Consider the following 12456-nt stretch of genomic DNA (forward strand, 5'->3'; position numbering starts at 1 on the left):
ATGGGCACAGCTAGCACAGCTGCCCCCAAGCACGGAACCCGGCTCTGGGCAGAGCCTGGCTGCACCACCCAGCCTGGGCACGCCGGTGCTGAGGGCACGGATGTGTGGCATCCTCCGTGCCAAGGGCAGCTCTGCGTGGGGTTCGTGCACATGGAACATGCTATTCCTGTGCTACACAAGTGCAGTTGCCTCACCAGTTCCCCACAATCCCCAGGGATAAAGAGCCCTGCACGGCCCTACAGCACATACCTCCCCCTCCCCCTGACAGGTAAGTTTTTAAGGTAATAAATACTCTAACAGAAGCAGAAGTAAAGAAAACAACACACACTATTTTTTATCCTCATAAATAACTAATCTTGATACTTCTCTTTGAATAAAATCTCTTCAGCTTTTCACAAAATATAGTACAGTTATTTAAGCAACATTGAACAGCATGGGTAACGGAACAGGCAAAACCCAACATGTAAATTGGCTACAGCAGACAGGGCACACGGAAACGGCTCCTTCCCCCCCCTGCCACTTGTTGCTGAGAAGCCAGGCTCAAACACAAGTTGATTGTATTACCCTACCGTTAGATCAAAGCTGAAAACACTCTTGCATTTTTCAATAGGCGACAGTTTGTAGCTAATCTTGGATTTCTTTACACAGTCAGTTGCACTTTGGAAAAAACAAAAACAGCAAAATACCACCTTTGACATGGTTTTGTTCATTGTATTGCATGATGTGTGTTTAGCTGTATCTACAAAAGGCACTATAGAGAGAGAGGAGTCCAGGAAGGTGTGGACTGGAGCAGGTTGGAATCATTTAATGCCCTGGATCACAATACAAGACTACCCACAGTGTCTCTGCACCTGACCCGCCTCACTGCTGAGAACACACCTGTCCCTAACCTGTATCAAAGGTCACTACGGCTTCTGTGTGTACAAATTAGGCTATAATACAACTATTTACAGTTTGTAACACAATATGGTGCAATTATGTCCATAATAAAGAACTCCAACATTCTGGAGGGGGTGAGCCCTATTGCAAGAGTTGCGGATGGGTGCGGCTGAACAGTCCCTGGTGAGCCCTCCGTCCTTGCACCTCTGTCTCCTCTATCCAGGACACCCCAGAGACACTCATGCAGTACCTTTATCTGGAGATGTGCCACTTGAGCGTTCCCTCACTTCCCAGGCTTTGGTTTTAAAATTAGGTGGAAACCTTTTGGAAGTGGTCCAAAGGTGTTGAGAACAACCTCAGTCCCGCAGGAGCAAAGCCAGCAGTTGTTCTCCAGTGCTTGAGCAGCTGGGTCACAGTGCCACGCTTGAAGGAGAGCAAAAAGGACTCCGGTAATGGCTGGGTTTTTACATACATGATCACTGCTTAGGGCAGGGGAAATAAACCATTAAACCCAGGTGCTTTCACAAGTGGCCTGAAGCCAGAGGCAGCCAGCCTCATCCTGTGCCACTGCTGGAGCCCCTTGCCCTGGCTGCATTTAGTGATTTTGACAACAGCCCCCCCCCATTATTCTACTTATTGAAACCCAGCTGTCACCACTGCTTAACGCCAGAAAATGGTTCTGTCAGTGCTCAGCTGCTGTCTGATCCAGGGAAGTGAAAAAGGCTTGGGAAGTTGGAGGAAAAGAAGTACAAGCACTCTGCTAAGTTTTCCTAAATTAACTGCTCTCTTTCAAACCTGGTACCGTCTCTGTCAGAGGCACAGCTTTGAAAAAAGCAGCAACACGTATTGAAGTCGCCTGACTGGAAAACCCAGCTGCTGCTCCGGAGAGACAGCCTGCCGCCTGGCTGGGACACCCCCGTGCAGTCACTACTCACTGCAGGGGCGCAGCCACCCTTTTAGGGTTGGCTATGCCGCAGCTGGCGGGCAGGGCACCGGGCCTGCCTCCCTCGCCCCAGGTAACCCGCGCGGCACAAGGGAGACGCCAGGAACTCACCCCGTTGCAGAGGCGCGGGACAGCACCGGCCCCTTCCCAGGGCACCTCAGGAGAGCCCCGCTCTCGGTGCCGGAGCCGGCGGTGCCAGGGCTCCCTGCAAACCCCGCGCCGGGACGGCAGCCTCACCACCTTGCGCAGCCCCTCGGCTCGCCGGGGCGAGTGGCTCCATGGGCGGTGGAGCTGGTACCACCCCGCTGAGCCCACCGGAGCCAGCTCCTGCCGGTCCTGAGCCCCTGACTGAAGGGAGCCGGATGTGCTTGCCCAGGGCAGAAGGGACCACAGGGGGTTCACCTGGTCCCCGTCTGCGCTGCAGACAGCTGGGACCCTGTCCCTGCCCGTCCTGAGGGCCGGGTGGCAGATCCTCTCCACGACCCCTCTGTCCTGCACTGTCACCACCACCCGTGAAGCCCCGGCCCGCGCGGCTCCTTCCCTCCGGCTCATTGTGCTGCTGCCCGAGCGGGGCCAGCGGCTGCCTCACGCCAAGGGCCCCCAGCCTTCTCCTCCCCAATATGGAGCTGTGCCTGGGGGCACTGAGGGCAGTCTCCTGCTCTGCCCAGGGCACCCAGAGAGGCAGCACCCCCTGCCAGCTTTCCCTGATCCCCTCCCACTCTCTGGGCTTTAGTGAGTGGCTCAGTGGCAGTGCCAGCCCCCACCTGGGGTTGGGGGCCACCACTTGCCCTGCCTGCTACAGCTCTGTCTTTCACCCCAGCAAGCACCAGCAAGACCTGCCCAGAGCCTTGTTGTGGGACACAAATCAGTGCTCGAGGGCTACTGCCACCTGATTGGCCCACAGGCAGAAGCATCCCAGGACTGCAACCAGGATGTGGGACCCCAAGTGGGGCATACATGGCAGTGCCAGGCTCCAGGCCTCCCTGTCCCTCTGCCCCCACATAGCTGGCAGCACCTCCCCCTGCCCTGCCTGGGGCTGCAGCTGCTCCATGCCCATGGGCACACACACTCGGTCCCAGGCAGCACCACCATGGTGGGGCTGAGGATGCCAGGGGTGGCCCAGCTGTCACCCCCTCTTCTGTGGCCCAGGGTCTTTGCAACCCTCTCCTCCCTGTGGCTGGGGTCACCGAGGCTCCCTCCGGTCACACATGGGACAGTGGGACCTGCTTGTGGTAGGAGGCCATATTGGGCAGCACCGTCCTGCCCACCAGTGCCGGGCTGGCCTCACCGTACACAGAGGCGCCTGCAGGCTTCCTGCCCCGGCAGCAGCGGGTGGTGAAGCGCCTCCAGGACTCGAGTGTCTTGCCAGACCAGATCCAAACACCGGAGGTGATCCCCACCACAAGGCACATGAAGTACTTGAGCATGAAGACAGCATAGTCAGGCTTGGGGTGGTGAGGGTCCCCCGGGCAGGAGCAGTTCTGTGCCTGCTCCCAGGCCTCCCGGTTGTGCTGCTCGTAGATGTAGCAGGCAATGACAATGGTGGCAGGCACAGTGTAGAGCATGGTGAAGATGCCGATGCGGATCATCAGCTTCTCCAGTTTGTCAGTTTTGGTGCCGCCCTGCTTGATCACGCTGCGGATGCGAAAGAGCGAGACGAAGCCAGCCAGCAGGAAGAGGCTGCCAGTGAAGAGATAAACCACTAGTGGTGCCAGCACAAAGCCCCGCAGATTCTCCAGGCTCTGGTTGCCCACATAGCAAACCCCAGCCACCGGGTCACCGTCCACAGAGCTCAGTGCCAGTACCGCAATGGATTTGGCACTGGGGATGAGCCAGGCAGCCAGGTGGAAGTACTGTGAGTAGCTAGCAATGGCCTCATTGCCCCACTTCATGCCAGCTGCCAGGAACCAGGTGAGGGACAGGATGACCCACCAGATGGAGCTGGCCATGCCAAAGAAGTAGAGGAGAAGGAAAACCACGGTGCAGAGAGCAGGGCCTGTAGTTTCATAATGGATGTGGTGGTGCTCCAGGTTGCAAGCCACATTGGCATGCCCTGCCACCAGCCGCACAATGTAGCCCATGGAGACGAAGAGGTAGCAGGCAGAGAGGAAGATGATGGGGCGCTCAGGGTACTTGAAGCGCTCCATGTCAATGAGGAAGGTGGCCACAGTGGTTGAGGTGGAGAGGAAGCAGAGGATGGACCAGAGGCCGATCCAGAAGGTAGCAAAGGTCTTCTCATCCTGGGTGAAGTAGGGCTGGTAGCAGGGGATGGCGCAGTTGAGTACCTTCCCAGTCCTGATGCGGTTGTACAGCGGATGGGACTCCTTGGAGATGGGGATCAGGGGTGCTTTGCACTTGCAAGTCTGACCACAGTCCAGCCCTGAGAGGCGCTGCCCATCGAGTGGCATCAGGTTTTTGGCCATGTCCTTGGCAGGGCGTGTGGGCTTCCCAAAGAAAGGCGGCAGGGTGGTGGCTTCCGTGTGGTTGTATCCCATGCAAAGCACCTCGGTGTCCCCCAGCACCGGCAGGCTGTCGCAGCTCATCCTCTCGGGCCAGGCGAAGCCGTACTGCTGCATGATGGGCGAGCAGCCGGCCTTGGCCCGCTCGCAGACGGAGCGGCAGGGGGGCAGCGGCTTCGTGTAGTCGGACAGGCAGATAGGGGTGTACATGCTGCAGAGGAAGAAGCGCAGGTCCGGGGAGCACTGGATCTCCACCAGCGGCCAGAACTGGTGCACCTCCAGCCCGGCCTCGTCCTGCGTGTCGTGGTTGAACTGGTTGGGCATGTAGGTGAGGTTGTAGCCGATGCCCTTGCACATCGGCACCGTGATCTCCTGGCACACCAGCGCCTTGGAGGCGGCGCGCCCCGCCGCCGGCAGCCCCAGCAGCAGCGGCAGCCCCAGCAGCAGTGGCACCGGCAGCCCCCGGCCGCCCATCGCCGCCGCGCGTCCTACCGCCGCCGCATGTCCCGGGCACCTGCCGCCTCCGCGCCGGGAGCGAGGCCCCGCCGGGAGCGAGAGCGGGACCCAGACCGCCGCCGCCGCCGCCGCCGCCACCTGCGCTCTGGGGCGGGCGGGCGCCCCCGCTCCGCGCCGCGCCCGCGCCCCGCCCCGCGCCCCGCCCCGGGACCGCCCCGGGACCGCCCCCGCCGCTGGCCCCGCCCCGCCGGGGCTCCCCGGGGCCGCCCCCACGCCCGGGCACCGAGTGCCGCGGCGGCGAAACTGCCCCAGCCCCCGCCTGCTGGAGGCGGCCCGCCGGCTTCCCGTCCGCCGGCGCTCGGAGACCCCCGGCGGCCCGGGGGCAGGCGGCGAAGTGAGAACATGACGGTGCTGCCACACCACTGACTGCTCCGCATCTGTGCATCTCCTTCCCCTCTTGCCCGCCGGGGCCCTCCCGAGACCCGGCATCCTCCGCCCCCTCAGCGCCGCGACGGCCTGGCCCGGCTTCCCGGGCTCGGCGCGAAGAGCCAAGCGGGCCGGGGGCAGCGGCTGGAGGAGGAGGGCAGGCGGTGCCCGCGGTGCTGCTGCCGCTTCGCCCCTTCCTCCTCGGGCCCTTCAGCCCGTCTTCGCGGGACGGGGCCGGGGTCTCCCTCCGCCGTAACGGGATTGGGACGAACGGGGGGAAACGGGGACGGGAAGACGTGCAGAGGTCCTGGCCGGATTTGCCTTGCTCCGGCAATGGCACATCAGCCCGGGTACAAGGGGCACGGTAGCATCTACCGCCGCTGCCTCCCGGCGCTGCCGCGTCCCAGCTGCCCGGCGGGGCAGCGCTCCCGACTCCCGGAACGCTGAGCCTCGGCGGGAAGGGAAACTGTCCCTGCCCAGGTGCAGGCAGCTGCGCTACCGCATTCCTGGCCCGGATTCTGGTCGCCCTCCGCTCCGCCTCGGAGTCACTTCCCCAGCCCCTTCCTTCCCTCCCAGGCGGGTGGCAGGCGCTGGAGCGCAGCGCGAACCAACGACGAGACCGTGTCGGGGCTGAGGGCCCTGCCCAGCGCCCTGGGATCGCGGGGTCCTGCCAGGGCCACCGAAGTGGTCACGCTCAGCTGCCAGGAATTCCAATCCTCCAATCCATGCATTCACAAACACCGAAATTGCCAGCCTGATTTTCAGCTGCTTCCCTGAAAGCCCTGAAGCCCGCATGTTCGGGGCACACAGGGGAACCGACCTGTTTCAGAAGCCAGATTCGGGGGTCACAGACTGCAACTGCTATAGCAGAGCCTGTATTCTGGCCAAGGCAGAAGGCTGCTCCCTAGCCCTTGTACAGGAGCTGCTCACTCCACCTCAGTGGATGTCGATGGAAGGGCAATTTGGACTAAAGTACTTGCATCCAGGCCTGGATCTGCTAGTCAAGACATACCCAGGGCATATCACAGATACAGCTTGCATTCAAGGCCTGGTGCTAGGGAACACCAGCACCCAAAATACCCCTAACTGCACCCAGAGCCCAAAGCAAAGACTGAAAGCATGACTTAGCTCCTGCCTTCTTCCCAGAAGTAAAACCTGGCTTGTTTATTGCTCTGTGGCCAGTGGCTGATGTACCCACAGACAGAGATGGCTGCTGATGACCGAAGTCATCAGGGATTTTAAGGCGAGAGACTGTGAGGTCTGAAATCCACGTCCACCCAGCCTAGGCACGCATATTATTTGGCACTGTCAACTTTGATGCTTAACAACATTTTTCTAAAAAAAAGGGAAAAAAAATCTCACATCCCAATACCTCCTTGCTTTACACTGTAAATTTTCCCTGTAATAGAGCTATACAGAAGAAAATTACAAGTCACATGTTCCTTTGGAAGACAGTGGCATATCCTTGTAGCAGGAGTCATAACTTTTAATTCTCCCCAACAATGAGTTTCTGTGAACTAGCAGCCCAGCAGAAAGCAATCACAGACAGTTTCATTATGGCTGTCAGTTGATTATCCAAATTATAGCTGAGAGCAGAGGGCAGCCTTTTTATTATCATCATTGCTGTACAATTAGAAAATGCTGATGAAGCTCCATAAGAGCAGAAATTCTCTTTTTTGTTGGCATTTTTCATTTTTATAAGCGTTCTCTTGGGCAATATCTTAGTTGATTTGACACACAATGGGGAACGAGTACATAGGTGGGAAGGGAGACGATAAGGAGAAAATGGGGCAGCTCTCCCTTTCAGTTAATCTATCAACTCTTGTAGCCTGGTTCAGGTTTTGCCACTCCTCCAGATGTATCTAATTCTTAGAGCCTGGCTGTAAATAATGTTGTATTTGCTACACTGGGGACACATAAAATCCAATTAAGAGCCAGGTAGACATCTGTTGGCTTGCTCTGTGCTTCTGTTTCCTTTTTGTTTTTTATGAATATGTAGCAGAACAACCAGAACAGGATTAAATATGGTGTAAGTGCAAGTGCAGTTGATATGTTTGTTACTTATCTCTTCAGTATCATATGAGAGTACAGTGCTTTATGTGCATCCAGCATATTAGTAACAGAAAATGTGTCTGCACAAAATTTACTGTGTCAAACCCTGCAGACAAAAAAGAGTTTCCTGGCCCTAAGAAAATACTTTTTGTTGTTAAAAAACTCTTAAATTATTAAAAATCGCTTTACCTTTTATCCATGTGCAGAAAGTGTCCATGAAGCTCCACCACGCTAGACAGATCTGCTTGGGAGTTCAGCTAATCCCTGCTCCTGGCTCCAGCCCAGAGGATACAGGCATGGACTGACGAGACGTGTCCTCACAGACATACCTTCCACCCACTGAGGTATTTTCAGCTGGGATGCAGTGGTTCCTGGTAGAAGCAGAAAGTTAAAAGGTGACAAATATTTCTGTATTTGGTTCTTTCACTGCTGATTGTGAGTGCACACTGTTTACCTGGACAAACTGCTTTTGTGAAGGATACCATGACTTTTAAAAGACTTTAGAAAAGGACTAAGTGGGTTTCCTTTGTAAAGACTGGCTATTGCCCTTGCCCTTGTTAGAGGACTCAGCAGACTTTCGCAAAGAGCTTTTCAACCCAGGCTTTGGGCAGGGACAAAGCCAGGGAGCAATGATCTCGCTCTTGGCTTTGCTGGTACCAAAGCAGGGCAGGACACTCCTGCCCCTCTTGTCATAGGATCAGAACACCATCCCTGGCCCTCGACCCTTCTTGCTTGAAGCGTCAAATCCTGGTTTTGTCTGCACTGCTGACAAGTCTCCAGCTCCCAGGAAGGGAGCGGTGGGGGCCCAGTGCAGGTGACTCCGGTCTCCTGGTGCTGGTGGGCAGCCTGCCAGTCACCCCAGCTGGAGCTGTGCTGGCTCAGGCATTGCTCGAATTAGCAGTGACCCCTGATAACAAACTGCTTGAGCGAGGGGGTGCTGGGGACCATAAGGTGGTTTGCAGCAGCACAAGACCGTGCCTTACTGCCTGTCATGAGTGCAGGCACAGACATCACATTTGGCATCATGGTGCAGCCAGCGCCAGCACAGCAGACCCACTGTGTACTGGTACAAAAGCATGCTGGTGTTCACCCCACACAGAGGACACGGCTGCACGCTGCGCCAAGGCAGGTGTGCTTCTGCTTCCACCCGTGGCAAGTGTTTGCCTTCCCACCTGAGAGCTGCAGCTCCAGGCTGCCTGTGCTGCAAACCCCAGCACTGAGACTGACCTCGCCTGGTAACAGCACCTGGAGCGGGGGACTCCTAAATAAGAGCAAGGTCCTTGCTGCTCTATAGGTAGGAGGGACCTGGCAGGCAGGGAGGCAGAGGGACTCTTGGCCCTTTGTGAGCAGGAAGAGCAAAGTGCAAATCAGTGAGACAGAGGGACCCTGGCACGCAAATTCTCCTGAAGTGCAACAGTAGCAGGGGTGGACATTTCTCATGTGTCCAGATGAATTAAAGGCTGTGACCTGGGGACAGGAATTTAAATCACTTGAATGCTTTTCACCATGCCTTGTTGAAATTCCCTTAAAAATCCTAGCTTACATCAATACAATTTGTTTTTATATACACCTGTTCAATTACACACCTTAACATATTGCAGGAAAACAAAACCATGCCAAACTGTAGCCATATCCAAAAAGTTACATGGAACTTGAAAACTTCTGAGTGAATGAATCCAAAACTTGATTTCTAACAGCAACACAGACTTTAACAACACCTAACACAAGTGCTGAAGTTTGAAAAATGCCACCAGAAGTTCAAGTAGACCAAAGTAAAATCAGGAAGATGGCTGCACATAAAACTAATTTTGCCAAACTCATCACTTATTAATTAACTATACTTGTACATATAAGTGCACATAAAATTTATGTCATTAGTTTTCTTTGGTCTCCCCAGGCACTGAGAACCTTTCCATGAGCCACAGTTGGAATACTGAGGGGATATTCCCATCCCAGACAGTGAAGTTCCTTCCATTTTATTTTCTTGGGGGGTGTAGTGCAGCCTGAAACATCTGAAACTTTTCAGATACGTAGTTTTTGAAACACATCACATTATGCTTTTTTCTTTTTTTCTCATGGCGCCTTGAAAAGAAAACAGTCCCCATAGTGAAGTTGACATGATAAATTAGAATGGCCCTGGCAAAGCCCTCACTCTTCATTTGGCAAATACTTATTTATGGACTTTCAATTTGTGGCTTGTATAACAACAGGGTGAGTGACTTTCAAAAAACCTCCGCCATGTATTGACCTGATACAGCCTAATGGGTCCTTCAGAGCAATTAGGATTTATTGTGTTAGTGTCTACTGTGTATAGAGACCATTTTAAAAACATGTGTTATTTACCCAGAAAGCAGTAATGACTGTTTAAATACAGTGAAATTGTTTCTAAAACTCTTGCTGCTCTATACATTGCAAAGAAGTTACTCCAAATATTTTTCAGAGTTAAATACTTTACTCCATTGGGATTTCCAAGCCAGGTTATTGCATGGAACATATACTTGTATGCTTATAGCTGTAAGTGAACCGAGCTCTCAGGAAAGCTGCAAAATGAGCAGCCTTGAAACATGGAATCTGAGATTTTTTTCTCAACCAAGGGGCCAGTGCGTGGCACTCTAGTGGTCTGAGCAGCTCAGGCCTTTTCCTAAATTAGAGAGCAAGGCATTTCCCATGAACCACACGAGTATTTCAGAGTTAGGATGCAAGGCTGTAATGGCCAATCCTCTGGAGAACCGACAAGCAGCCTGGACTGAAGCTGGCTATAACTTACAGTTTCTGTTTTGTGGAAAATTCCAACATCAAAAAAACAACGTAAAACACACCAGTTTGTTCCAAAGAGGGCAAGCTGCCCAGACTTCTGAGCAATCCTGCAGCATCAGGAAAAGCTAGAAGGTTTCCTGTCAAAATGTGGAGAAGTCTTAGAAGCCCACTGCCCAGGAAGGCCTTAGGAGCACAGGATGGGGGAGGACCCAGAGTGGGGGACATGGAAATCCTGGAGTGACAGATCTTGCTGGGAAACTGGGCAGACTTCAGGCAGGAATCTGCCTGGTGAGCATTTGTCTCTTAGGTCCTGCCTGATTTTCAGAGAAAGTTGGTCAGTCAAAACAGAAATGTTTCCAATAAATTTTCTGTCTCTGCTGAACGGACACTTTACAAAGAAACTGCTCTTAGTATGAACATCTGCAGTTATGGGTGGTCTCTCCTGGCCTTAAAATTAAAATTTTATTTAAAATAAGTTTCAAACACATAAGCCAGTTTGACTGCATTTCTTCACTAACCTCTCAAGACACTGTGATCAAGACTTTCCAGATGCAGTGATTCTGGACTCTCTTGAGGCAACCTTAAGGGATCTTTATTGCCAAAAACTGGACACCTTTGCAACATGCCATATTGCATTAAGATCAGAAGCAATCAAAAATTATGCATTTGAAAACTTTATCCTGTATGTGTACTTATCTGTATTACCCTAGAAGAATGTTCATATACAATACACAGATGCTGTGTTTTCATGTTTCCATGAACCAGAAAGTATTGAAGCCAGAGACCTCCTGAAACAATGTCCTCTACCTGACCTTTTAGGCATTCTTGCTAAGATCAGGCACTTCAGCTTTTCCCTATCTGCTTTTGACATCCTTGAAGTGCTTGACACAGAGCAAGAAGAATATTTGGAGCTAAGATTTAGTGAGTTGTGTCATTCACATCACGTGAATGAAACTACGTTGAAACACAGATTTAAATCCCTGCATAATCAACATTTATTGGACACAATAAAAAGAGCCAGAAGCAGATGAAAAGGCAATTAGCACTAGCTAGAACTATGCACATTTTGATTACTTCCTTCTGCAAGTCATTCACGGCATAATACAATACACAGGTCAAAGTGATTTTGGAAAGGACACTGCTAGCAACCTTCCCATTCAGGTATTAGTCAGATGTGAAAGGATTAACACATGCAAGTGACCCTTACATGCTGTAGTGGAGCAGAAACGGGGAGCAGCGTCTGCAGCAGGAGCCAGAATGGTCTTTTTCCAGCTCAAGGCTGAGTGGTTGATTTCCCAGCTCTCTGTGGCCATAAGGGCAAGGACTAGTGTTAACAGAATCGGAGCACATCAGGAGATTTGCTGGGCAAAAGAAGGAATCCATTCTCCAAATCCTGTACCTCACTGCCATGTACAGCAACATCAAGCACACAGTTATGTTATCCTGCTTGGGACATGACGTGGTGATGCAAGAAAGTGCTCCAAAATACTCCACAAGTCCTAGCACAGAGTTGCCAAAAATACAGATGACAAGGTTGTGCAGTCCTCTTACAGGCTTTTTTTTACCAAACTGATACAATCAAACTGATTTTGTATAAGCAACAAGCTGACAAAAAAGGTAGCACAATTGCTGCAAAGATGTGGCTCATGTAGGCCAGCATCTTCCCTATGGCATGAAAACGCTACAGTAGCTTGGCTCAGCTTTTTGCTCAGAAAAGTCTGTCCAGCTGCAGAAGAATTCACGCTGTAAATGTATTTCCCTTATGCTGGTAAATTAACTGTCCCACTATTTGGGACAAAGGAGCAGCTGAGCCCTTCTCCATGTCTCCCAGACTGGCACTGCCAAACCCCCAGCCATTACACCATCACAAGGCAGACAGGATTCTACTGGGTGCACTCACAGAAATTCCTGTGCAAGCTTCCACCTGTGCCAGGTGCTGAATGTACCTGCAGTTCAAACTGCTCTTGGGCTGAGCAGACAGGGAACACAAAAACAGAGGAAAGAAAGATAATTCTCCCTGTTTTTGCAGACATGAAAGTTCTGTGGTTTGCTTCTATGGCCAGAGAGAGCTGGGAAATCAACCCCCACAGTCCTAAGCTGGACAAACACCGTTCTGGCTCCTGCTGCAGATGCTGCTCCCTGTCTCTGTTCCACTAGAGCACACGAGACTGACAACCTCTGGCTCTCTGCTGCAGGGAGGCAAGGCTGCACCTCCCTTCAGTCAGGGCCAGACTTACTGTCCTAGAGACAAAATCCTCTTCTGGTACACAAGCAGTCTGGAGGGAAACAAGGCAGATTCCTTACCGGGCCAGTCAGGCTGCATCCTGATGGGACTAAACATCCCTCTTTGAGGGAGGAAGGAATAGAGCAAGGTGAGAAGACAATGTAATCCTTTCAGCTGAGACTTTGCCAAGGATGTTGCTAATTAGCAGAGAGAGGATGTGCTGTGGCTGGTGAGAGACAGACACGTTCTGTGTTGCGAGA

The 12456-nt window shown here is 52.9% G+C and overlaps 1 protein-coding gene across 1 annotated transcript; it reads right to left on the reverse strand.

The window, feature by feature from the left end:
* Window positions 1-309: 309 nt before the first annotated feature.
* On the reverse strand, window positions 310-4870 carry FZD5 (frizzled class receptor 5). Its single transcript, XM_010407277.4, has one exon. The coding sequence runs from the start codon at window positions 4753-4755 to the stop codon at window positions 3025-3027; it is 1731 nt and encodes a 576-aa protein (XP_010405579.3). The 5' UTR covers window positions 4756-4870; the 3' UTR covers window positions 310-3024.
* Window positions 4871-12456: the final 7586 nt, after the last annotated feature.

This window comes from Corvus cornix, chromosome 7 (genome assembly GCF_000738735.6).
Source record: "Corvus cornix cornix isolate S_Up_H32 chromosome 7, ASM73873v5, whole genome shotgun sequence".
Lineage (NCBI taxonomy): Eukaryota > Metazoa > Chordata > Aves > Passeriformes > Corvidae > Corvus > Corvus cornix.

Coding starts and splice junctions, on each gene's coding strand:
- FZD5 (XM_010407277.4), bottom strand. CDS start 4,755: ATGGGCGGCCGGGGGCTGCCGGTGCCACTGCTGCTGGGGCTGCCGCTG.